Source organism: Melanotaenia boesemani, chromosome 13 (genome assembly GCF_017639745.1).
Source record: "Melanotaenia boesemani isolate fMelBoe1 chromosome 13, fMelBoe1.pri, whole genome shotgun sequence".
Taxonomy (NCBI): Eukaryota; Metazoa; Chordata; class Actinopteri; order Atheriniformes; family Melanotaeniidae; genus Melanotaenia; species Melanotaenia boesemani.
This window is the reverse complement of record NC_055694.1, coordinates 30,578,186-30,602,960: the sequence shown is the minus strand read 5'-3', so window position 1 is coordinate 30,602,960 and position 24,775 is coordinate 30,578,186. Positions and strand designations below refer to the sequence as shown.

Sequence of the window (24,775 nt, the reverse complement as noted above, 5' to 3'; positions counted from 1 at the left end):
ACATCATTCAGCACTGCTGTGTTCTGGTTTATATCCCTGACTTTTCTCTGAAAGTCAGTTGGATTTTGTACAACTGCTATTCCAAAAAAACAGTCGTGACGCTGTAATAATGATTTGGCAATATCTTGGTGAAAGGTCTGGACTGCAGGCAGGCAAGTTCAGTACCCAGACCCTTATCCTGATAAGCAGGGCAGACAGTGATTTCTGGGAGTCTTCTTGAGTCCATGCAGTGGTTCCCAGTAGAGAATCGTATAGCATACAGTTTTGAACTTCACTATTGTCCTATGCACACAGAGATTCCTCCTGATTCTCTGAATCGTTTGATAATATTTTACACTGTACATGGTGGGATCTTCAAAGTCTTAACAATTTTACAGTGAGGACATTTTTTCTGAAATTGTATATTTCTCCCCAGTTTGTCTGTTGGTGAACTTCTGTCCATCTTTACATCCGATAGATTCTGCCTCTCTGAAATGCTCCTTTTATACCCAGTCAGGTTTCTGACCTGTTGCCAGTTAACCTGATTAGTTGTTAAATGCTCCTCCAGTTGTTTCTGATACGTGCTACTTACTTTCCCAGCCTTTTTTTCCCCTGTTCCAATTTTTTACAGATATGTTACATTGAAAGTGAGTTCATATTTTCCATGAAATGGTAAAATGTCTTATCAACATCTGATATGTTCTTTATGTTCTATTGGGAATAAAATATGCATTGATGAGATTTAGAAATCATTGAATATAGTTTATATTTACATTTTACACCGTCTTGACACTTTTGGGTTTGGAGTTGTATCAGTGTAGTATTAACGGACATATTTTAGGTCCACGCTTTTGTTTAAAATGCTAAATGTTCACTTGCTTACTATCCTGTTTTTGAATCTCAGATCACTAAAATCTAAAGTCCTGCACTTCCTCTGGCTTGTTAGATCAGACAGAAAGAAAAAGTAAAGCTTTTGTCTTCTCCTTCATTTCCTTGGTGATAAATCCCAAACCACAGCTTCAGCTGTTGCCTGTTTTTCTGACTTCAGATCTTTGTTTTTTCTTCTGCGATCATGGTGTGTGTTGACTTTTGCTCTCAGGAAGACATTTGAATAGGGTGTATCTGTGAAATGGATGAACATGCTTGTTTTCATACAGTCAAATTCTGTAGCAACACTAAAACACTACTCACTTCTGTTTGTGTTTAACAAGGAACTCCTCGTCTCTGTGGTTACTTTCACAGCAAGCAGACCTGCAGAATGACTAAATGACCTCAGGATCACATCAGTGTTTAACAGCATGACATGTGTTGTGTCATGTAAATTTCCGTATGGACATCAGACAAAGGTGTAATTTGCTTTGGACTTTGTCTCATCATTATCTTTATTGCCACTAAAACAGATTGTCGAGAAGACTTCAGTTTTAAATAATATGGCAGCATTTGATCCACATTTATGATATTTTTAAAGCTTTTTTTTTCTTATATCAGTGATGGTTTAAACATTTCTGCCTTAAATAAACCTAAACAAAAGTTTAGTTACATCAGAGTTTATGGAAACTGACAAAATTCTAAATAAAAACAGAAATAAATTAATGGAACAGAACATTTATGCTATATTTGCTGGCAAAATTAGATTTTATTTAATTCAGTTTGTAATATTTTGCTAACAAGTACGCTTATCTTTTGGAGGGTTTTGTATCACATGTCTTGGAGTTTGTTGTGTTTTCCTTCAGATTAACCATTAAAACTCCACCAGATCAGCAGCGCTGAGCGCTATCACTAATATCAGCAGCTTCTCAGGAATGCTAGTGTGTAACTCTGTGGGGTAAATTGTGATGGAAATATTACCCTTTAGGTGATCTATGGAAGTTTTCCAGGCATATCCCGTGCAGGAGGTTTACAATCCACCCGCAAAATGTAGTGTTTATTCAGAGACTCTATATGGTAAATCCATGATTGATCAATGATAACACCATTATCACATTTTCATAAAAAAAATCACTATCATTACTATGTTGCTAAGAGAACTCTATTTTGATCTGGAAATGATGATGAAGCCACCTCCTGTCAAACGTTCCACCTATCAGAGAGGTTAAATTATACAGTAATGTCCAATCAGCAGCAGCAAATGTTCAACCAGTGAGCAGAAAGTTCTATGTTTGTCTGGAAAGAAGAAAAATAATGTTCCTCTATGGCTGGAATAAAGTCAAGAAGAGCTGGAGTTGGTTTTGTGAGGATAGCAGATAAATAGCAGAAATAACTGGAAAGGAGGAAAGATGGAAATATGGAGATAGTTTGAGAGAATGATGTGCAGATGAGAAAAGGCTTAGTCACTGTTGATCTGTGTGTTGTTTCTGCAAAGTTTTTTTTAGTAATAAATTCTGTTTTTCTTCTTCTGGTCGACCTTTATGCTGCTTTATCTATTGATACATTAATTTTACATCATTTTAACCTCATAATCTGACAGATGAGGCTGTCCTGGAAACTTTATGTCTGATGCTGACTGGGATTAAAAGGGTAGAAATTCTGCATGCAGAAGCAGCAAAAGTAGTTTTAAGGGTAAATGGTTATGTTGAACAGACAAAGTGACTTCTGAGAGTCTGGCACATATGAATAGATATGAATGAAGTTAAACACTGCTGACAGACACACCTGGAAACACCTGGCAGGCAGACAAAAGGGCTGATTGGCTGTTGTTAAAGTGAAGGTAGACACAAGTGACAAAATAAAACCTCTTGACTCTTAGCCTGTCTTGACTTGACTCCTTTAACTATATATATAAATTTCACTACTCAATAATAAACTTTAAAATATGGTAATATATAATGTAATAAAAATTATAACAAAATTTAATGTATCATATGCTGCTGTAGTTTGACATAATTATTAACAGTTTTCTTTTAAGTAAAGAAGAATAACAACAATACAATTGCCAGCAGATTTTATTAGATTATTTCTATTTTTGGACATTATTGTATTATAATACTTTATAGATGCACTTTCCCCCCCACACACACTACAACATATTTTCTGTTTAGCTATTTAAAGGACCAAGACATCATATCACTAAAATGAATTACTAGCTTTCTATAAAGCTTGGTATAATTTAATTTCTCAGTTAAAGGAAATTGCTGGTAAGCGTCATTAGCTAACTCTATTATATTTTAGCATTACATTAGTAAAGGCCTGTTCAGGACTGGAACATCCCCTGCGTGGGAGCTGGTCCTCAAACCTAGAGTGAAGCTAGGAGACCAACACCACAACGGAGTGTGTTACGGAGCATTATGGAGTGTAAGGTCATGAGCCATGAAAATGGATCATCATCGAGCTAATCTCTGTACTGTTTTAACTGCTGGCATCATCTAATGATGCTCACAATCAGTTTCAAAGAAAAGAGACATGCACACACTCAAAGTTTTGTTTCAGTGCTAACAAGGTGATTAAATTAAGTAAACATTTACACCCAGCAGAATAAAAATGTCAGAAACACTCTTAACTCTCTTGCACAGCCAGAAAACTGATTTTCCAGTAATATGGCCTTCCTCTTGTAACATCAGTTTAAAGGGGGAAGAACTCTCTCCCTGTTTTATTTCTACTGCGGTCCTGATTGGAAACACTAGGTGTCATTGTTAGTTTTTTCACCTTTAAATGTACCATTCAGGGTCTTCAAACTACAGTGATCATACAAGCCTAATTGCTATTTAACCTCTTCTTTACGAGGCTTATTTGATCTGCCCCCGTAATGACATCCCCAAAATAAATAAGAATATCTTCACAACTACAGGGGCTGTATGAATAATATTGGTCTCACATGAAAGCAGAGAAATGTGAGATTACTACAGAAGTGTCTGAATCAGGAGATGTGTTACTCTGTCAGAGTAAATTCACTATGTAGTAGTTCTAGTCCTATGCAGTTCATCTGTAGAAAAAGCCTAAATTCAACCTTATATTTGCTACTGTAAAGTTCCAGTGTTTCAAAGGTTATTCATTTTCTCCGTGCTGTCCACTGAAGACATGTTCCTCTAGCTAACTAGCATTGCTTCAGAGATTGAGTTAGCATCATTAGCAAAAATAATAATCATTATTTTGTTTTTTCACTGAAAGGTGAATAAGGATTCAAGGATTCAAGGATTCAAGGAACTTTATTGTCATACCAGCTCACATTTACATGTTTATGGTACGAAATTAGAACTGAGGTCCCGGTTTGAGCCATAAGAAGGAGGGCAATAAGTGAAATAAAATAAGACATGAAGAAAAATAGAAATATAGGCTAAATATAAATAGAATATAAGCTAAATACAATAGAATATAAACAGCAAAATTTTTAAATAAAAATAACAGTAAACACTAAAGAGCCCAGTTTGCATGTGCAGCCTAGATAAATATGTGCAAGTATGTATGTGCATGAGGTAGTGATAGTCCAAAGTATAACATTTCTGATATTAATATTAATGATATTGCACTTATATGGACAGCAGGTAAACATGTAAACATGTGGACAGGAACTCCCCTGGGGGGAGTAAAGTGTTTGCAGTGCAGGTCTGTTTGTCGGAGTGGGGGGGGGGGGGGGCAGGGCAGCGCAGCAGGGTTTGGGCTGGTGTTCAGAGGTGGGGAAGTAGGTTGGGGTCTACAGGGCATGGCAAGAGTTCAGCAGTCTGACAGCTTCAGGGAAGAAGCTGTTCCTGAACCTGGTGGTCTTGCTCCTTATGCATCTCAGCCGCCTGCCTGAGGGGAGGGGTTGGAAAAGTCCATGTGCTGGATGGGTGGAGTCCTTCATGATGCGGAGGGCCCTCCCCCTGCATCGTGCTGTGTAGAGGTCTGAGGTGGTGGGAAGGCTGCTCCCCATAGTCCTCTGTGCAGCCTTTACCACCCTCTGCAGAGCCCTCCTCTCAGCAGCGGTGCAGTTGCCGTGCCACACGGTGATGCAGGTGCAGAGGACGCTCTCCACCGCGCAGCGGTAGAAGCTCCTCAGGACAGAGCTCCCTAGTCCGGCTCGCCGCAGCTTCCTAAGGAAGTAGAGGCGCTGGTGTGCTTTCCTGACCAGCTGGGAAGTGTTGGTGTTCCAGGTGAGGTCCTCGGTTATGTGCACACCCAGGTACCTGTAGCTGGAGACCACCTCCACAGCTACTCCTCCGATGTGCAGGGGAGGAGTAGGGCGCTTATCCTTCCTGAAGTCCACCACCATCTCCTTGGTCTTCTTCACATTGATGCAGAGGTTGTTTTCTCTGCACCACTGCACCAGGTTTTCCACCTCCTCTCTGTATTCCGACTCATCGTTGTTGTTGATGCGTCCCACAACCGCTGTATCATCTGCAAACTTCACTATATGACAGCTGGGATGTCTCGCAGAGCAGTCATATGTCAGCAGAGTGAACAGGAGGGGGCTCAGCACACAGCCCTGAGGAGAGCTGGTGCTGAGGGTGATGGAGGAGGAGGTGGCGTTATGGATCCTGACAGTCTGAGGTCTGTTGGTCAGAAAGTCCAGGACCCAGTTCCCCAGTGTGTTACTCAGACCAAGGGTGGAGAGCTTCCGGACCAGTGTCTGTGGGATGATGGTGTTGAAGGCAGAGAAGAAGTCCAGGAAGAGCAGGCGGGCGTATGAGTTTCTGCTCTCCAGGTGGGTGAGGGTTGTGTGGACCACTGATGAGATGGCGTCATCAGTGGAGCGGTTCTTTCTGTATGCATACTGATGTGGGTCCACGGTGACGTTGATGGAGTCTTTGATGTGGGCCATAACCAGCCTCTCGAAGCACTTCATGACTACCGGGGTCAGGGCTATGGGTCGGTAGTCATTCAGGCCTGTCACTGTGGGACACTTTGGGACGGGGACAATGGTTGCAGTCTTTAGACAGGTGGGAATGGATGCCAGCGACAGTGAGGTGTTGAAGATGTCCATCAGCACCTCAGCCAGCTGGTGTGCGCAGTCTTTCAGTACACCCCCTGGGATGTTGTCTGGGCCAGCAGCTTTGCGGGGGTTGATTCCTTTAAGAGTCTTCCTCACATCAGCAGTGGACACACAGAGGGGCGTGTCACCAGGTGGTGGTGTTAGTCTATTGCAGGGAGGGGGGGAGTCAGGGTCCTCAAAGCGAGCGTAAAACCTGTTTAGTTCGTCTGGCAGGGAGGGGTCCTTTGGACATTGTGCATCCTTGTTGTTGTAGTCTGTGATGCACTTTATGCCCATCCACATGCTCCGGGGGTCGTTGGAGGTGAGGTGACCCTGAATCTTCTGAGCGTATGCGGCTTTGGCCCTCTTGACACCCACCGTCAGATCTTTTCTCGCCGTTCTTAGTGCTGATGCCTCACCTGCCCTGAACGCAGCATAATGCCTTGAAAATGAAAACGTAAAAAAAAACAGCCTGAGCTTTTCTCTTCTGATTTTTTTTTTTTTTTTAGAAAAAGAAAGCAGTTAGCCATTTTATGGCTAACAACTTAAAACTGGCAGTTACAACTGGGGATCCCATATTCAAATTCTACCAACAATATCTAACTGTGGAGTAATTTTTTTCCCAAATTGTTCATATTTAAATCAAAATTAGGGCAAAAAAAAAATTATTATTTTCTATATTAATTAATCTGTCTTGGTCGTGGTGTAGATGTGTTTATACTGTCATTTTGAAAAGCATACTAATGATGACCACACATATAAAATATGAAACTGCTGGTGCAATCTCTGCTTTGTTTTTAATCTTTTCTTATGATTAGGTGATGTTTCTCTGTTTGGCACTTGCATTACAAGAATGACTGCACCGTGTTGCATTGGCTGGTATTTCAATGTTTTCTGTATGGTTGCTTGGCTAATTAAACAAATTAACGGTTTACCAGCTTGTTTTTAAACTTTGGCTTATGTGTTGTCACCGCCTCTTAACCTCATCTGGTGTTCTTCTTGTTTTACCACCTGGATTTTCTGTTTAGCAAATATGGAGTCATTCTGGTGACATACTATAGTTTTTTTTGTTCAGCAATATTTTTATTTGCCTCATCCACAAATATCTCTCTCTATCTCTCTATCGAGTTAATTTCACTTCAACCTTCCCGCTCCGTTTCTAAACTCCCCATGGCAACACCACGACGCTGCTAAATCCTCATTTGAATACTGCTGTTTGCACCTGTTATCAGCTGTACCAACATTCTAAGTTGATCACCTGCAAATCATAAACAAACAAAAAATGCATTTTATTTGCATACACAGGCTTTTTTTTCTCTCTCTTTATTAGGGACCTTAGTAAATCAGGTCCTAAGTGTATTAATAAAGAACACTGAGTTACTGCACACTGCCCAGCATACATGAGATTCTGTACATTCTACCAGAAGCCAGGAGCTGCTGTGGGATGGGTCCAGCAATACCCTGCACGCCTGCCTGCTCATAGATGGACTGAACAGAGAATTTTCAGTCCTCCCCATCACCTTCATGTCAGTCTACAGCGGACGCTGTTACTTAGATCTGGACTGTACAGACAGATTGCGGAACCATGCCCTCATCCCATACCTGCCTGATAAAATAAAGACGTGATATTTTGGCTGACATCAAATACCCTCAGCCTGCATTAAAAATACTGCCTTTGCTGTAGATGAAAACATAAAAAATCCACATGGTCCCTTCAGGTGGATACCCAGATTACCTGTAAGATGTGACCTGTGTGATCTCCTCCCTGTGTACAGACACTGGAGAGTTATTCCCCCACGTTGGTTAAACATTATCATCATGTAACCCAGTTACTGAACATTTCCAATTGCTTTATATACAAAGCTAATGGCTATCCTGCAGGAGGTGAAACCTACTGGATGGATTTCCTTTTTTATGTCGGCTTTCCAGGCTGATAAGCCGTCCTCCACAATAACACCTTCCTCATTTTTTCCAGAAGCAAAGAAATCCGACCAGGATGGTTTAATCCGTTAGTTTGGAGGGGACAACTCCTTTTCCATACTTTTCCATGATAACACGGAAAAGAAAACACAAGCGGAAACACACGCATGTTGTTTAACTTTGTTTTCCTTCCTGGTCTGATGAGATGGTTCACACATGATCCCAAATGGAAAGTCGTGATTTTAAGGATCTTTACGATTAACTAATCAATGGCGTTTAAAAACTGTGATTAATTGTGAAATCAAGTAATTGTGACATCTCTAGTGTTCTATAGGATACTAATACTAGAACTAATGAGCTCTGTTAACATTTTGCATCAGTTATGAGCTTTAATGATCCTTTAGCTAAATACATGCTAGTATTCTACAGTTTACAATATAAAAAAACAGAAAACAATATTTGGTAAATCATCCATTGTCATGCAGGAATAAATCACAGCAGGAGCAGAATAACTGAAACATCAGGTTTCCTAAAAGGTCAGCTGCTAACTCAACAATGATGATTAATTTTTCTCACACCAATATTCCCACTTCCATCATCGACTCAGCTCAGCTCGACCACGGGACGAGCTGAGCTGTTAACTGCAGAAACACATGATCACATCTTCCTTTCATGGTGGGACCATCCTGCTGCTCATGTCACGGCTCAGTCTGTGGGACGTAAGCGGAAAATCAATTAGAGATCTACGCTGCAAACGAGAGTCACACTTCCTGTGAGGCTTTGTCTCTGGATCTGATTTGGGCTTTGCGTGTGATCACAAAGGCTGTGAAGATGTCCAGTAATTCACTGAAGCTGTCATCAATAACATCATTAAGTAGAGAAGGTGTCTGAGGAAAATCTGCCTGAACATGGCCAGAAATTATGGTAACTTAATCAGTGAGTTAACGCTGGCTGCACTTTTACAGTCACCTCTACCTGCACGACCTCATCATACGGGATTATTTAGTAAAATCAAATGGTGGTTAAATCTGCCAAAAGGTAGATAGAAGACAGTTTTAAATTAAATGGAAATGGAAAAAAAAATGGAATAATTATCCTTGCACCAGAAAAATTTGTGTCTGGGATAACGGAGATGCTTGGACCTCTTGGTTCTTTGGCGAAATCCTCTGTTAGGAACCTTGGCATGACCTTTGATTCTGGTTTTTGGATTCACTTGTCAAGTCTCTGGTTTGTTCCTATTTTTATCTTCTAAGAAATATTGTCAAACTAAGTGTCACATCCTGAACTGGAAATAATTATTCATGCTTTTACATCATAGTTATACTATCGCAATGCCCTATCCACGTCTTACTAAAACCTCCCTTGAATGGTTGCAAGTTGTTCAAAATGCTGATGCAACAGCCCTTGGTTCCTGACTGAGCACCAGGTTATATCAGAGGGCTTCTGAAGCCATCTCTCCCTGGCAGGCCAAAGCCTACAAATGGTGCCCCATACTAATCTGAAAACAAAAGGAGACACAGCTCTCTTTCTTTGCACGTGAGATCAGTGGATTCTGTGGTTGCTTTTAAAAACCAGCTAAAAACACATCTTTTTAAATCTGCTTTTTATTCATTTCTCTTGTTTTTATGTATTCTTGGCTCTTGTGAAGCACTTTGTGATTTTATATCTTGAAAGGTGCTAAAGAAAGGTGCATATTTGTTTGGCACAACACAGCAGCCAGACCGTCATTCTGCTGCTACGATGCTGGACAGGACAAGTTAAAAAAAAACTTCAGTAAGTCGTCTTCACTATGTTTACATGACTTAACGCATTGAGTTGCTGCCATGTGATTGGCTGTTAACAGGAAGTTAAAAAGGTGGAACTGATAAAAAAAGGACGCTAAATGTTAAGATTTTAACATGTTAGTAAGCTTGAAAATTATTGTTCAATCATCCTCAACAGCTTTGTTTCTGGCCCTGTTTTAAATGTTTAGTTATTCCTACTTACGTTCTAAACAACATCCAGTGTTTGGGAATAAAACAAGTTAAATTTGGGAAACTCCCACTTCATCTTGCAGTATTTCCAGCTCACCTAAATTTTAATATGCATTTGAATGGAGCTCATGAATCGGCACATTTGACTGACCAGCCTGGGGTTCCCGGCTGATTTGTTTGCCGGCTTTGGCTCCAGATTGAACCACAACGCAAAGATACGACTGAGGTAATGAGTTTGGTGATTGCACTCATGCAAACGGAAGAACTTTACAGCAGTTTTAAGATGCTCTGTGAACTATATGTAATTACATTATGGGGTCCTGCTTTTGTTCAGAAGTTCATTCACGTCTTTGTGAATGTATGTAAAGAGGCTTAAATCCCCTCTGACTGATGGCCAATCCTGATGGCAGCTCGTTGGTATGTGTGGTTACCAGACGGGACACACCCAAACAAATCAAGCCCACATGAGGCTTCATGCTGAATGTTTGGTTTGAGGTGCAGATGAAGGTTGTTCAGGTGAGGGTAGGTCTCCTGGAAACCAGTAATGCGACAAAAACACTGCTGTCTGTGTCGGTTGAAGCTTCCTGTATTTCCTAAACACTCAGCTAGAGATTTACTCTGATGACTACACACATGTAGAGCTGTGCTCTGACTCGTTAGGGGTCCTTAAATAGTCATGTAATCGGCCACAGCAGAGAAATCAGTTTTTTTTCTTGATTTGGTTAGAAAGTGAAATTTTGTCTCGTCTCTTTGTGACTGTCAAACTCATCTCTTAAGTGTTTCTGAGAGCCTTAAACATGTCCAGAAGAGAAAACTTCTTAGACCTTAACATGTCAACATGTATGAAAACATAGATAAAAAAAATGTCCTCAAAGCAGGAGAAACTGTGAGGAGAAAGGAAGGTTACAGCATCTTCCTCAGAATTTAATCTACAGTAACAGAGAAATGGCATTTACGGGAAGTTAACAGGAAGGGTGGAGGTCAAGTTCAAGTTTAACTGTAACTAAATAAAAATATAGAGGTACCTCCTCCTCCTCCCCCTCAACCTTATTGAAATGTAAACCTTTGCACTAGCCTGAAATCCCAAATTAAAAGTTTAAGGCAGCATGATTGTATAATTCTGCTTCCATCTTCTCCTAATCCCAACGGGCCTGACTATCAGCATGTTGCTGCCATCACTGTTAGAGATGGTAATAATGCTCAGAGACTACTTTAGTTTCCTTCACATACCTTTTTGGCAAATGTGGCCCAATTAAAGTTCCATCTTTATTTTCACAGATCAGAGGATTTTGTTTCTCATGGTCCGAGAGGTGTTCACTGATGTCTGAAAAACTCCCAGTGGTTGGACATTTAGTGAGGAATGGTTTCCATCTGGCCACTCTACCAACAGACTGCTGGTCTCTTATATTGATGGTCGCCCAAAACGGATCTCTGAACCTCAGTCACAGTGACATTTGACATGCTGGTTACTTGTCTGAACAAATCTATGTTCAAAAGGTTGCTAAATGCTGTATAAGGGGCAGCTGTAGCTCAGGAGGACGAGCAGTCATCCACCAACCAGAAAGTCGGTGGATTGAATCCAAGCTTCCCCAGACTCCATGCAGAAGTGTCCTTGGGCAAGACACCGAACAAGACACTGAACTCCATGTTGCCTCCTAATGTGTCTATCGGGGTATGAATGTGTGTAAATGGGTGAATGTGACATGTAGTGTAAAGTGTTTTGAGTAGTCATCATGACTGGAAAAGCACTATATAAAGTCTATTTACCATTTATTGAAATCTAAAAAGTAGCTTAAAAGTTATGAAAGTTGATCAAAGTGCACCTCAGTAAGCCTCTGAAATGCTCCTTTTTATGCCAAGTCATGCTACTGACCTGTTGCCAATTAACCTAATCAGTTGTCAAGTTCTTCTCCAGTTGTTTTTGATTTGTATGAATTACTTTTCCAGCCTTTGTTGCCCGTTTTTTACAGATGTGTTGCTGCCATTAGATTCAAAATGAGCGCATGTTATCCATGAAATGGTAAAATGTCTCAGTTTCAGTATGAATAAAAAAAGTCTTGGGAAGCTACAGAAAGTGTTTTTGAGCATTTAGGACACCCATGTTTTGGTTTTGAGCTCTGTTACTTTCATTACTTTGACATTTGTAGGTCATAAATAAAAACTGCTATTTTGCATCAGATTTTGAAGCAGTGACTCATCTCTAACAGGTTTTTGAGGTAGGAACATCTTTAACTCAGACATGTTCACAGTAACAAACGACTGTCACTGCGGTATATCTGCAGCCACCTCTTCGGACCTGCTTCTCACACTTTCTGTTTGAACCTTTCAGACGATCTTTAGAGAAAAAAAAGGGTCTAAAAATAGAAAAAACACTTCCCACGGACTTAATCTTGAGGCCTCAGATTGTTGCTTCCTGTCTTCTGTTCAAGTTCCGCTGCAGTTGTGCTTTAACACGTTACCAAGAGCACTTCACACCCAGCTGGTTAGTTTCCAAACCATCAGTTTCACTTTAACTTCACTTCTGTGAGAGAAGCATTGAACTGTAAACTGTCACAGATGTACACTGTTCCTGCTCTTTTATCTGCCCAAATACAGCTTATTACCTATATATTATATATAGTTTTTATACATGTTCTTTTCTTTGTTCTTTGGTGCATCTCCTTATTTATGTATGCAAAGTCCATCCATGCATTTTCTTCTCCTTAGGCCAAACATATTGGCTTTTAATTGACACTTTAACATGTGTTAAAATGGCTGACTCGTGTATTTTGGATTTGTTTGAAGTATTGTTTGTTCACGTCCGGAGAAATTAAGGCTATGCATTTGCATGATGCAATATGGGAGCAACTAGTAAGAACAGTGTGGGGACTGATTTGGCTAGATGTAAGGTCAGCAGATCGACACAAGTAAAGATGACAGAAAGGTTTAAAGGTTTAAACACAAGCTTGTTGACCAAGTCTGAAATCACCTGCATCTTTACGTCTCATTCCTGCTGCACAGTGACACGTTACTGAGAGAGATCAGACCGGTTGTTGAAGTTGACATGGAGATATGCAGAAGAAAGGAAAAAATCTGGGATTGTCAAGTCCATGCGTAGAGGAAGATGATAAAGAAACTGGGTGGGGACTGTGCTGATGGGGTGTTTGGTCCATTAGTCATCAGATGCCTGAGTTGAACCCAGTGCCAACCTCTAGACCTAAACGGTGCTGAGAAGAAAAAAAACTAACGGGAAACTTTCCAGCCAGTATTGCAATTTGGTTTGAAATTTAACATTTTAAATTCCAGCTTCTGTTTGGCGTTATGCAGAAATCTATTTCTAACATGAGATGAAGGATTACCACATGAAAAGGCATCTAAAAGTTATTTGCTTTATATTCTAACAAGGACGTAAAGCTGAGATATGAACGGCTTCACTTACCAACCCCAAGATGCAACTTGTGGCCAAAACACTGAAGTTTGCTCTAGAACAGGTTCCTACTTTGTCCCTGTAGTAAAAACAGTCTGATGTTTCTTTTATTTAATTTGATGTTTGATGAATTTGATGATGTTTATCTATCTAATTTAGACCGAAGCACCTCATTTCTCTGTACACGGTTTCTGTTCTGCACACAGCAGTTTCACCCCGATGTTGACGATGTTGTAAAATATGTGGCTTCATCTGTCTAAAAACAAAAATCCTGTTTGTTTTTTTTTTTTATTTATCTATTTTATTTACTTTTCCAGGGAAGTAAAGATGCTAAGAGCTTCATGTCCATCACAGAGACAGCTGAACTAGATGAATCTGCTGTTATTGTAGGAATTTCTGAGTCGTATTACGGCTTCACCTTTTAAAACCTGAGGTCCTGATTGGGGACGTTAAGACCAGCTGCATTACAAAGACATAAACTCATTCTGAAAGTGTTTTTTAAGGCAAGCCTTAAATTTTTCCATTTGTGCTCTGTGCCATTTTTTATGTATTCTTTAGCTAGTAACACATATACTGATATTTACACACCTTAACAAATCTCCCTTTACTATGACACCAAAAGTATTTACATAGACCTTGTGGTTGCAGAGATAGTTCATTACGGGTATGTCTTTTGAGGAGCAACCTAAAGAATAAACAAAGGGCTGAAAGGGTTTAAAATGCATCCAATATTCATTGTAGGTTTTATTAACGTCAACACGTTATCTGAGATCTGAACTTAGAGAATGTTTAGAGCGACTCCACTCAGTAAAACCGTCTTTATTCACTCTATCGGGACATTTCACAAGTTGGACTGTTTTCTGTCCTCCATGTTTTTTTGGTTTTTTTTGTTTTTTTTTGTCTCGGCCTTTCAGTCATTTATAGAAAATTAATGTGTGATGAGGTTTGAAGTTATGACTTCACAGGTAAGTGTCGCTGTCACATGATGTTAAATCAAACATAGCGTATAGTCAAATGTGAGTGAGTGATTAATGACAGCAGACTTATCACCAGGTTACTGTGTGTTTCATAACGCGGAAACAGTGTGGAGCCAAAGCGGTAATATAGTAATAACAGTCTGTAGCAAACTCAATTGACTTTAAATAAATACATTTATTAAATGATGTGTTTGTAATAGTACAGATATGAAAAAGTTTTGTCTAGTAGGAAAAAGAAGTTGACAACCAGCTGCTGGATCTGTTTGATTTGAATCAGGAGCGTTGGAGCAGGAAACATCTAAAACCTGCTTCACATGTGGTTATTGACACGCTTTGTGTTTCCTCTGTACAGGTTAGTGGACGACCGATGTGTGGTCGAACCAGCCGCCGGAGATTTGGAGAATCCTCCAAAGAAGTTCAGAGGTAAGGATCAGTCATAAAATGTATACGTTTTTCTTCTTTATCACTAAAATGATCTACTAATTAAAGTTGTAACTACCAAGTACCAATACAAGAAATAATAAAAGATATATATTTGTTATAAATATATATATATTTGTTATATATATATATATATATATATATATATATATATATATATATATATATATATATATATATATATATATATTAGGGCTTTTTTAATTATTAAAATTTTTAATCAGATTAATCACAGCTTACAAACTGTTTTATGTGAAAAAAACACATGAATGATGAAACCTGCATATCTTCATTAAACTGTTAAAAATCACGGGACTGGGATGGTTTGGTGACAATTCTTTAACTTAAATTTCTTCACCTTTGCTTTCTTTAAGTTTAGGATTTAAAATCTCTTTTGGTGCTTTTTCAAAGAACAACTTGAGTCAATCAGCACAAAAACTTCATTTTTATTTTTTTTTATTTTGAGCTTAATGTTTACATTTGACTGTGAAAGCAGGCTGGTCTGACTGGTCCTGGGTCAGTGTGCTGGATAAAGTATAAATAAAGTCTGTGATGGGAGGCCAGCTTCGGCCATCGGAGACTTCTGCTCAGTTTTCCAGCAGCTTCTCTGATGACTTACAGACATGTTTCCATCTGCTGTGTTGAGCTCGGGGACTTGAAATTCATGAACCAGTTTCTAAGTAGATCACCATGAGTGACTGACAGCTCAAACTTTAAACCAGAGCAAATGGGAGGCTGCTTACTCGACTTGTTTGTGAAATCACTGAGCTGTATTTCAATCACACTTATTCCAAGGTAGGTAGAACAGCATCTCTGAACATACAACACGTCCAGATTTGAAGCAGATGGGCTCCAGCAGCAGAAGACCACACTGGGTGCCTCCTGTCAGCTAAGAACAGGAAACTGAGGCTACAATTCACACAAATTCACCAACACTGGACAATAGAAGATGGAGGAACGTTGCTGGTCTGATGAGTCTCCATTTCAGCCCCACATTCCGGTACTAGGCTCAGAATTTGGTGGAAACGTCAAAACATGGATCCATCCTGCCTTGGATCAAAGCTTCAAGCTGCTGCTGGTGTAATGGTGTGGAGGATATTTTGGGCCCCTTAGTACCTCGGTGGCCTGGTTTAACCACCACAGCCTACCTGAGTATCGTTGCTGACCATGTCCATCCATTTATAACCACAGTGTAGCATCTTCTGATGCTACTTCCAGCAGGATAATGCACCATGTCACAAAGCTCAGATCATCTCCACCTGCTTTCTAGAACATGACGATGAGTTCACTGGACTCCAACGGCCTCCACAGCCACCAGATCTCAGTCCAGTAGAGCAGCTTTGGGATGTGGTGGAACGGGAGATTCTCATCATGGATGCAGCCGACAAACCTGCAGCAACTGTGTGATGCTGTCATGTTAATATGGAGAAAAACCTCTGAGGAAGGTTTCCACCACCTTGTTCAATCTATTCCGTTAGTTCTAGAGGAAAGACCACGTACCAGCAAGATGGTCCTGATGAAATGAAGGAGAAGCTGTGTCCCAATTCAGGGTCTACACACTTTGAAGTCTGCTTAAAGTTCGTGAAATGGGACAGCCTACCTATCCAACAAGAATGCCCCATAGCAGCAACGTAGGACATTGAATCGCTTACATCTGTTTGCATATCATAGGAGACTTTAGTGAACATTAATACCGACTGAATAATAATGTAAAAAAAAAAAAAAAAACTATCTGAGGCTGTTGTTTTCCAGCACAGAGACTCTTCATTAACCCCTTAAAAATCCACGAATATCAAATATTACAGAATTCTAATGTCACCATTTAACAAATGTTTTTAACATACTTGGTTTTGTCATGTTTCTACTTAAGTGTGGTTAAAAAAACAACAAAAAATCTATTTTTTTTATTCTTCTGAGCTCGGTTGCTCGTTCACCACCGTCTTGTGCTCAATGAATCCTGGGAGAAAAGAGGCTGCAAAGGCTGCATCACCAGCAGCCTTCGTTTGGGTTTGTTTGGATTTGTAGGTTGGATTCGGAGGCTCCTTTGAATTGGGACAGTGCTTTGCGCACCACGATGACGTATGTAGCCGACGAATCTGTACTTTGAATTGTGCAGACCCTGAATTGGGACACAGCTAAAGTGTTTGCTTGGCAAACAGAAACGGTGAACTGTGTTAACATGCAGGATGTTCTGAAGGAGAATCAATATTTACCTTCCTGCTCTGCCTCTATTTGTTCTTTAGGTCCAGCTTTATTTGTTCTTCTTACTTTCTGTTCAGATGTTTTTGTGTTTTGATATCTGTGGAATAAAACCACATTATTAGACAGTGTAATGAAAATAATCTTGGTGATTTGTGTTTATCTTTAGCGCCACCAGCAGGTCATAATTTTCACTACTGCCACAACAAGTAGCTGTTTGATATTAATAAATAATTTCCCCAGTTTACATTTACCTTTAAGTGTTCTTTCTGCTGTTGCTCTGAATCAGCGTTCGGTTTTAAACATACAGCAGCATTTATGAGCTTTATTGGAGTCATCCATCCATCCATCCATCCATCAGCCACACTCTTCAGCTCCTCCTGGGAGCAACCTTGGCGGATCATAGCGATGTTCAAACTCCTCCAATTGCGGTTCTGTGCAGGAGGAGCCATTCAGTGTCTAGGAAACTGTTGGAAGAATGAAATGTTCTTTACAATGACATTCAGAGCTGTTAATTTCTTTTCCTTTTTCAGAGCACAAAAAAGCTGATTTTAGTCAGAAGATTGTTCTTTAAAGGCTGGAGTTTGTTCAACACAATTTCCCCAATGATGTAAATGACAAAAAGGACAGACTTACTGCCTCCTATAGCATCATTTAACCCCAGGAAGCTTTTCCAGAGACTAAACATTCATAAACTTAAATAAAGAAATTAAATACCTTGTTTTTTTTATCAGAAAATGGTCACCTGTAGTCACCAGCTGTGGGTAGTGACTAAAAGAACGGGATAGAGAAGCTCAGACATCCAGAAGGAGATCAGAGTAGAACTGCTGCTCCTCCACATCCACCGTTCATTTAATCATCATTAGGCCAGATACTGGGGTACATGCGTGTTATTCCACCTAGACAATATGAAAACGTTTAAACATCAAATTTTTGATAACAGTGACAGAAAAACAGCTTTTTAAAGTTTTATCTGTGTCTGCTGGTTTTTAATAGTTAAAATTAATGACACAGTTAATATTCAATTGTTGCTTTAATGAATTATTGCATGTTAATCAGCAAAGAGACTGAAGGGTAAAAAGGAAAGAGAATATTTATAGAAAATAATAGTTTTTATCCATATCTAGAATGCAAAAATTAATGTTCAGTAGGAGTTCATGCAACACAGGTTATAAAGACAAAGTTTAAAGTTTAAATCTGAAGTTTAAATAGCGGTGAAAAAGTCTTGATTTCTTCCTCATTGTGTTTCCAGACTGCCTGTTTAAGGTTTGTCCGATGAGCCGGTACTCGGCTCAGAAACAGTACTGGAAGGCCAAACAAGCCAAACATGAGAAGGACAAGATCGGTGATGCGGTTCTGCTTCAGAAACTACAGGTAACACACACATTCAAGCAGAAAGTCCTCATTAGTCTGCCAACTGGTAGCTGGTCTGCAGAAGCCAAAAATAATTTAACTTTGTTTCCTGCAGCATGCGTCCAATCTGGAACAGAAGCAGAACGAGACCGAAAACAAGAAAGTCCACGGGGACGTGGTCAAATATGGGACTGTAATACAGGTAAAGTGGTTTCAGTCTTTTTCAGTGGGACAAGCATGTGGAATTTTTTGAGTCTAACGTGAAAGTGGTGACATTTTGTGTCATCTGAATATCTGATTCATGCTGAACTTGAAGAAGCGGTGGTGGCTGCGGACGCTCTGAATACTTGGCTGATGTGCAGCTGGACTGGCAGATCAGCCTCTGGGATACATTTTGTACTTTTTTCCCTCCGGTGGTCATTAAATGCAGCACATGTCATGGTGTTGAGCAGGGGTGTCACTCATTTCAGTTCCGGAGCCACAAACAGCACAGTTTGATCTCCAGTGGGCGAGAAAGGTTATATTAATTTACTGCATATATTTCTTTATTTTTTATATATTTTCTTTGTTTACATATTATATTTATTCTATATATTTACACATTTACAACACATCATTAATGATTTATACATGACAACTTCCACAGCACAGTGAATCTATAAAATCCCAAAACATTAAACTGCCATAAACTTCCAGGCCCCGCCAGCTAGCACCAGTTCCTCTGCCAGCTAGCTTCTCCTTGTGGCTTTAGCTAACCTCTTTCAGATTCAGATACAAATATTTCTTTTTTCGTAAAGCTTTATTAGAGAGACAGGCCAAATTGGAAACAATAAAAAATTAACATAGAAAAGTGATGATGGATACAGTTATTAATGCAAATATAAAACTAAAATAATGAATAACAAATCACACATTTTGTTTTATATGGAGAAACATGTTTGATTACATATTAACTGTGTAGTATTATATATTGATTAATTACTATTAATAAATTATTGTTGAGGTTTGAGTTGGAGTAGCTCAGAAGTGCTATCCAACATTTTACTGTTTCCTAACAGCACACAGAAGCTAGCTGTGAATCTCCACCCGGGATGGAGTCCTTCAGTGTTCTGCATGAAACATGCCGGCTGTCTGAGGCTGTAGGTGCTGCTCGGCTCATTAAGGGCAGAAATCCCCAGATCTGCATGGAGGCGTGTTAACAGTGTGGAAAACACGCTGAAGGAGGCTTTCAGATGTAGAAAAATCTGCTCCAACTCTGTTCTTCTCTCTGTGATGTGAATAAATGTTACTGCAGCCACATACTGACAGGGTGACACACACACACACACACACACACAACCAGATGACATACACACACCCCTCCCACCTTTACAACTGCTGCTACATGCAGGATCAATGAATATGTCTGACACCATGAGTTATTATTTTTCTGTCTTTGTGAGGACCCACACCTTTCTTCTGCATGGCTCCTTATCTGAGTTTTAACAGGAATCACACCCAACCCATGTGTGTGTGTGTGTATGCGTGCATGTGTGTGTGTATGCGTGCATGTGTGTGTGGTGGCAGATCTTCAGCCTTGAAGTGAAGTCAGTATTGACACTAACAGATAGCATCATGTTAATAGACAGAGGAAGTCAGTAAAACAGTGTGTGTGTGTGTGTGTGTGCGTGTGTGTGTGTGTGTGTGTGTTGAAGGTGTAAAGCAGCTACACGGATCACACCATGATCTGGCAGAACTGGTAAAGTTCTCCTCAGAACCGCCTCTCAGATCGATGGTTTGTCTCCAGATGGTGATTTAAAACGTTTTAAATTCTGACTGGCGGCCTGTCCAGTTAACACGGAAACAATGGTAGACGCCTGTGTGTGTGTTTATTTATATGGTTATTTATTGTTATTTGCAACTTTTATAAGAATACGTTTTTCATCTTTTATATTTTTATTTAAATTGTTTTCATTTTTGTGACCTTTTATTTATGTGGCATGTCGTGCTACATAACTGAAATATAAGAAATACATAAATTATAACTCAGTGTTTCCTGAATTAATGATAGACGATGAAACTAAATGTTATAGATGTTCAGTAAAACAAATATAAAATATATGCGTGGCTAAGCAGTGTGTGAGATTGGGCGGCTACAGTACGAGGTTGGTTGATCGCTGGTCTCTCTGTGTGTTTACTCTGTAATATGACTCATGTTTAAAGTTGTTTTACATGTTTGTAATAACATTTAGCTCTTTTTGAAAGTTCATATCTTGTAAAATATTTTTTAAAACTCTGTAAAGAGTTTTGTTTTTGACATTGGAAAGAGCTTAAAGCTGTTTTAATCCCTGGATTTCACACAGATTCCCACCAAAGTTAATAAAGGTCCTGCTGAGTTAGATCCATGGATTTGTTGGCCACCATTAAAAATTTCCTGGATCTGAACAGTCAGCTGTTTCTCTGTGTATCTGAGGAATTGGTTGGAGAATATTTCCCATGATCATGATTCCAGATTTGGATGAATGTGCATGTTCAACTGGAACATGTGGCAGCAGATGCTGTTTGTAGGGGTTAAAGTGTTGGCTGGAATCGGTGGATTGGAGCCCACCTGACGAGTTTCTAACTCTGTGTGTGTGTGTGTGTGTGTGTGCAGCTGCTCCACATGAAGAGTAATAAATACCTGACGGTGAACAAGCGGCTGCCGGCGCTGCTGGAGAAGAACGCCATGCGTGTCACGCTGGACGGGACAGGAAACGAAGGCTCCTGGCACTTCATCCAGCCCTTCTGGAAGCTCAGAGCCAACGGAGACAACGTAAATACACCACCATCAACTCCGTCAGCACTGCTTGACAAACACTTAATTATTATTCAGATAAAATAGAATGGAGATATCTAAAATATGAAGTTACAAAACAACTAAATCTTAAAATCTAAATAGAATATAACAAAGTACATAGAAACACCCATTTAACAATAGATAAAATATGTGTAAAAATTACTTGACTTAGAAAATTAAATCTAAAAACTACAAAAGTAAAGAGATATAAATATCCCATGGAAATAGAAATTATTTAAATCTTTGTAACATAAAGACATGAACTTAAGAAGAAAATAATTGTTGAAATCGCATTTCAGTAAAATAATAAAAACAAAAATATATAATGTTAATGACTACATCTACATTATTATAAACCTCATCATGTCAGAAGCAACCCTGGTGGAGCTAAACGGACTTGGGAACAAGTCAAGAACAAAAACATTCTTCAAAGCTCTCAGTGACGAGGCTTTCTGCCTTCATCAGAAGGATGCATCTATCCCTACAAACTCTTTGTCTCCTAAGTCTTCTCATGATCTGCACGCCATCATTGTGCATGATTGTGCTGGAGGTGACGCTTTTATACTTGATCTCTTATCCAGAACATAACCTGCTCCAGAGCAGGTTAGCTGTTCAGTGTAAGTTACCATGGTGATGCACCTCGGTAAGAAGTGAAGCAGCGTTATAATACAGAAAACTCCAGGGTAAACCTGAACATACCTCGATAACAGAAAATCCAGATCCTAGTACAGACCTCTGGGCTCTCTTGAGTCTGTTGACCTTGAATGAAGGTATTCCTTTTTTTTTATTCATGTGGTGTATCTGCTGCAGGTGGTGGTTGGAGATAAAGTGATCCTGAACCCGGTGAACGCTGGTCAGCCGCTGCACGCTTCAAACTACGAACTGTCAGACCACCCTGGATGTAAAGAGGTGAGACTCACCGATGCTGATCACACAAACCAGGAGTTACATTCACAGAGCTTCCACCAGAGACAGAAAACCTCCACCACAGACAGAAAACCTCCACCACAGATAGAAAACCTCCACCACAGACAGAAAACTTTCACCACAGACAGAAAACCTCCACCACAGACAGAAAACTTCCACCACAGACAGAAAACCTCCATCAGAGACAGAAAACCTCAACCACAGACACAAAACCTCCACCAGAGACAGAAAACCTCCACCACAGACACAAAACCTCCACCACAGATAGAAAACCTCCACCACAGACAGAAAACCTCCACCACAGACAGAAAACCTCCACCAGAGACAGAAAACCTCCACCACAGACAGAAAACCTCCACCACAGACAGAAAACTTCCACCACAGACAGAAAACCTCCACCACAGACAGAAAACCTCCATCAGAGACAGAAAACGTCCACCACAGACAGAAAACCTCCACCAGAGACAGAAAACCTCCACCACAGACACAAAACCTCCACCAGAGACAGAAAACCTCCATCACAGACAGAAAACCTCCACCACAGACAGAAAACCTCCATCGAAGACAGACAACCTCCACCACAGACACAAAACCTCCACCAGAGACAGAAAACCTCCATCACAGACAGAGAACCTCCACCACAGACAGAAAACCTCCATCAAAGACAGACAACCTCCATCAGAGACAGAAAACCTCCATCAGAGACAGAAAACCTCCACCACAGACAGAAAACTTCCACCACAGACAGAGAACCTCCACCACAGACAGAAAACTTCCACCACAGACAGAAAACCTCCACCAGAGACAGAAAACCTCCACCAACCTCCACCACAGACACAAAACCTCCACAACAGACAGAAAACCTCCATCAGAGACAGAAAACCACCACCACAGACAGAAAACTTCCACCACAGACAGAAAACCTCCACCACAGACAGAAAACCTCCATCAGAGACAGAAAACCTCCACCACAGACAGAAAACCTCCACCACAGACAGAAAACCTCCATCACAGTCAGAAAACCTCCACCACAGACAGAAAACCTCCATCAGAGGCAGAAAACCTCCACCACAGACAGAAAACCTCCACCACAGACAGAAAACTTCCACCACAGACAGAAAACCTCCGCCAGAGACAGAAAACGTCCATCACAGACAGAAAACCTCCACCAGAGACAGAAAACCTCCACCAACCTCCACCACAGACAGAAAACTTCCACCACAGACAGAAAACCTCCATCAAAGACACAAAACCTCCACCACAGACAGAAAACCTCCATCAGAGACAGAAAACCTCCACCACAGACAGAAAACTTCCACCACAGACAGAGAACCTCCACCACAGACAGAAAACCTCCATCAGAGACAGAAAACCTCCACCACAGACAGAAAACCTCCATCAGAGACAGAAAACCTCCACCACAGACAGAAAACCTCCACCACAGACACAAAACCTCCACCACAGACGGAAAACATCCATCAGAGACAGAAAACCTCCATCAGAGACAGAAAACCTCCACCAGAGACAGAAAACCTCAACCAGAGACAGAAAACCTCCACCACAGACAGAAAACCTTCATCAGAGACAGAAAACCTCCACCAGAGACAGAAAACCTCCACCACAGACAGAAAACTTCCACCACAGACAGAAAACCTCCATCAGAGATAGAAAACCTCCACCAACCTCCAACCACAGACAGAAAACCTCCACCACAGACAGAAAACATGCTCTCCTCCACCAGAGGATGTTTTCTGTCTGTGGTGGAGTCAAACTTATTTTAGCTCAGGTTCCACAGTCAGCACAACCCAATCTCCAAATATTGCACTGACTGTAATTTGCCTTGTTTATGTACATTCATGTCTATTTACTTATCGATAGTACTTCTTTTGTTTTGTTTATTGGCTTATATTTTTTGTATTTCATCACACCAACGTTTGAAAGAAACCGTCAATTCTGAAAGGCCAATTTTAGAATTGACAATAAAGCTGACTTTGACTAACTAAAAAACTAATGGCGACAATCACTGGCAAAAAAAATAAATAAAAAAATTACAGTGGCTTGGCGGATGTCCTCTAGTTTAATATTTTACTTTTGTATTGTTTATTTACATATATTACTGATTTTACATACTATACTTTTACATATTTACTCATTTATAAGTACACCTCAGCTTCCAGATCACAGTGGACCTACAAAACCACCAAACATTTAATCCCAGGGATCTCGAAGTGAAAAATCCAGTATTTCACATTATGATCAGAGGAACTTTTCCAGCTCTACAAGTTATTTTAAATGTACATACATGTACATTTCCACATGTGTGTAGTAATCCTGACCCCTGAACTGACTCACCTCATATTACAAACTGAATTCTGATCTATGAAGTCAGAAGGATAGAAAAGATAGAACAAGTTATCCCCCTGCCTTGGAAATGTTTTACATTTGAAAATCAGCTGGACATGTTAGATCTTGAAAAGTGATTAAATGTGATGAAGTAATTAAATCTGTCATTCTGTAGATCCACTGATCTGTAAAGTTTTAATGTACATTTAAATGATAAACTGAGCCCAAATATTAGTGAAACTTAACTTTTTCTCCAGAACTTTCAGGTTGTTTACCATTGTTTTTCTAAAGGGATTGTTCATATTAATGTAAACATCTTAATAATAAACTGTGTTTTTATGGGTTATTATGTTGTTTTTTTACTGATCCGTCCACTTTAAATTGTGCTGAATGTGGCCCTGGACTTGTCACCCCTGCTCTATGGAGTTTTGTGACCTCTATCGTAGCTCTTGTATTTTTATCTCATACTTGCTCAAGTAATCATCACACAAAATACAACAGCTAAATCGACTTCTTAACACTAATATCTAATCAGCCAATCACATGGCAGCATGTCAG

The 24,775-nt window shown here is 40.0% G+C and overlaps 1 protein-coding gene across 3 annotated transcripts in view; it reads left to right on the top strand.

Moving 5' to 3' along the window:
- itpr3 (inositol 1,4,5-trisphosphate receptor, type 3) overlaps window positions 1-24,775 on the top strand; it is a 101,121-nt gene that overhangs the window by 17,793 nt on the left and 58,553 nt on the right. For all 3 annotated transcript variants that reach the window (XM_042004371.1, XM_042004369.1, XM_042004370.1), the window contains exons 2-6: window positions 14,492-14,562; window positions 18,032-18,153; window positions 18,248-18,334; window positions 20,765-20,923; window positions 21,758-21,856. In XM_042004371.1, coding sequence (XP_041860305.1) covers window positions 14,492-14,562; window positions 18,032-18,153; window positions 18,248-18,334; window positions 20,765-20,923; window positions 21,758-21,856 — 538 coding nt within the window. The remainder of the gene's footprint in view (window positions 1-14,491; window positions 14,563-18,031; window positions 18,154-18,247; window positions 18,335-20,764; window positions 20,924-21,757; window positions 21,857-24,775) is intronic.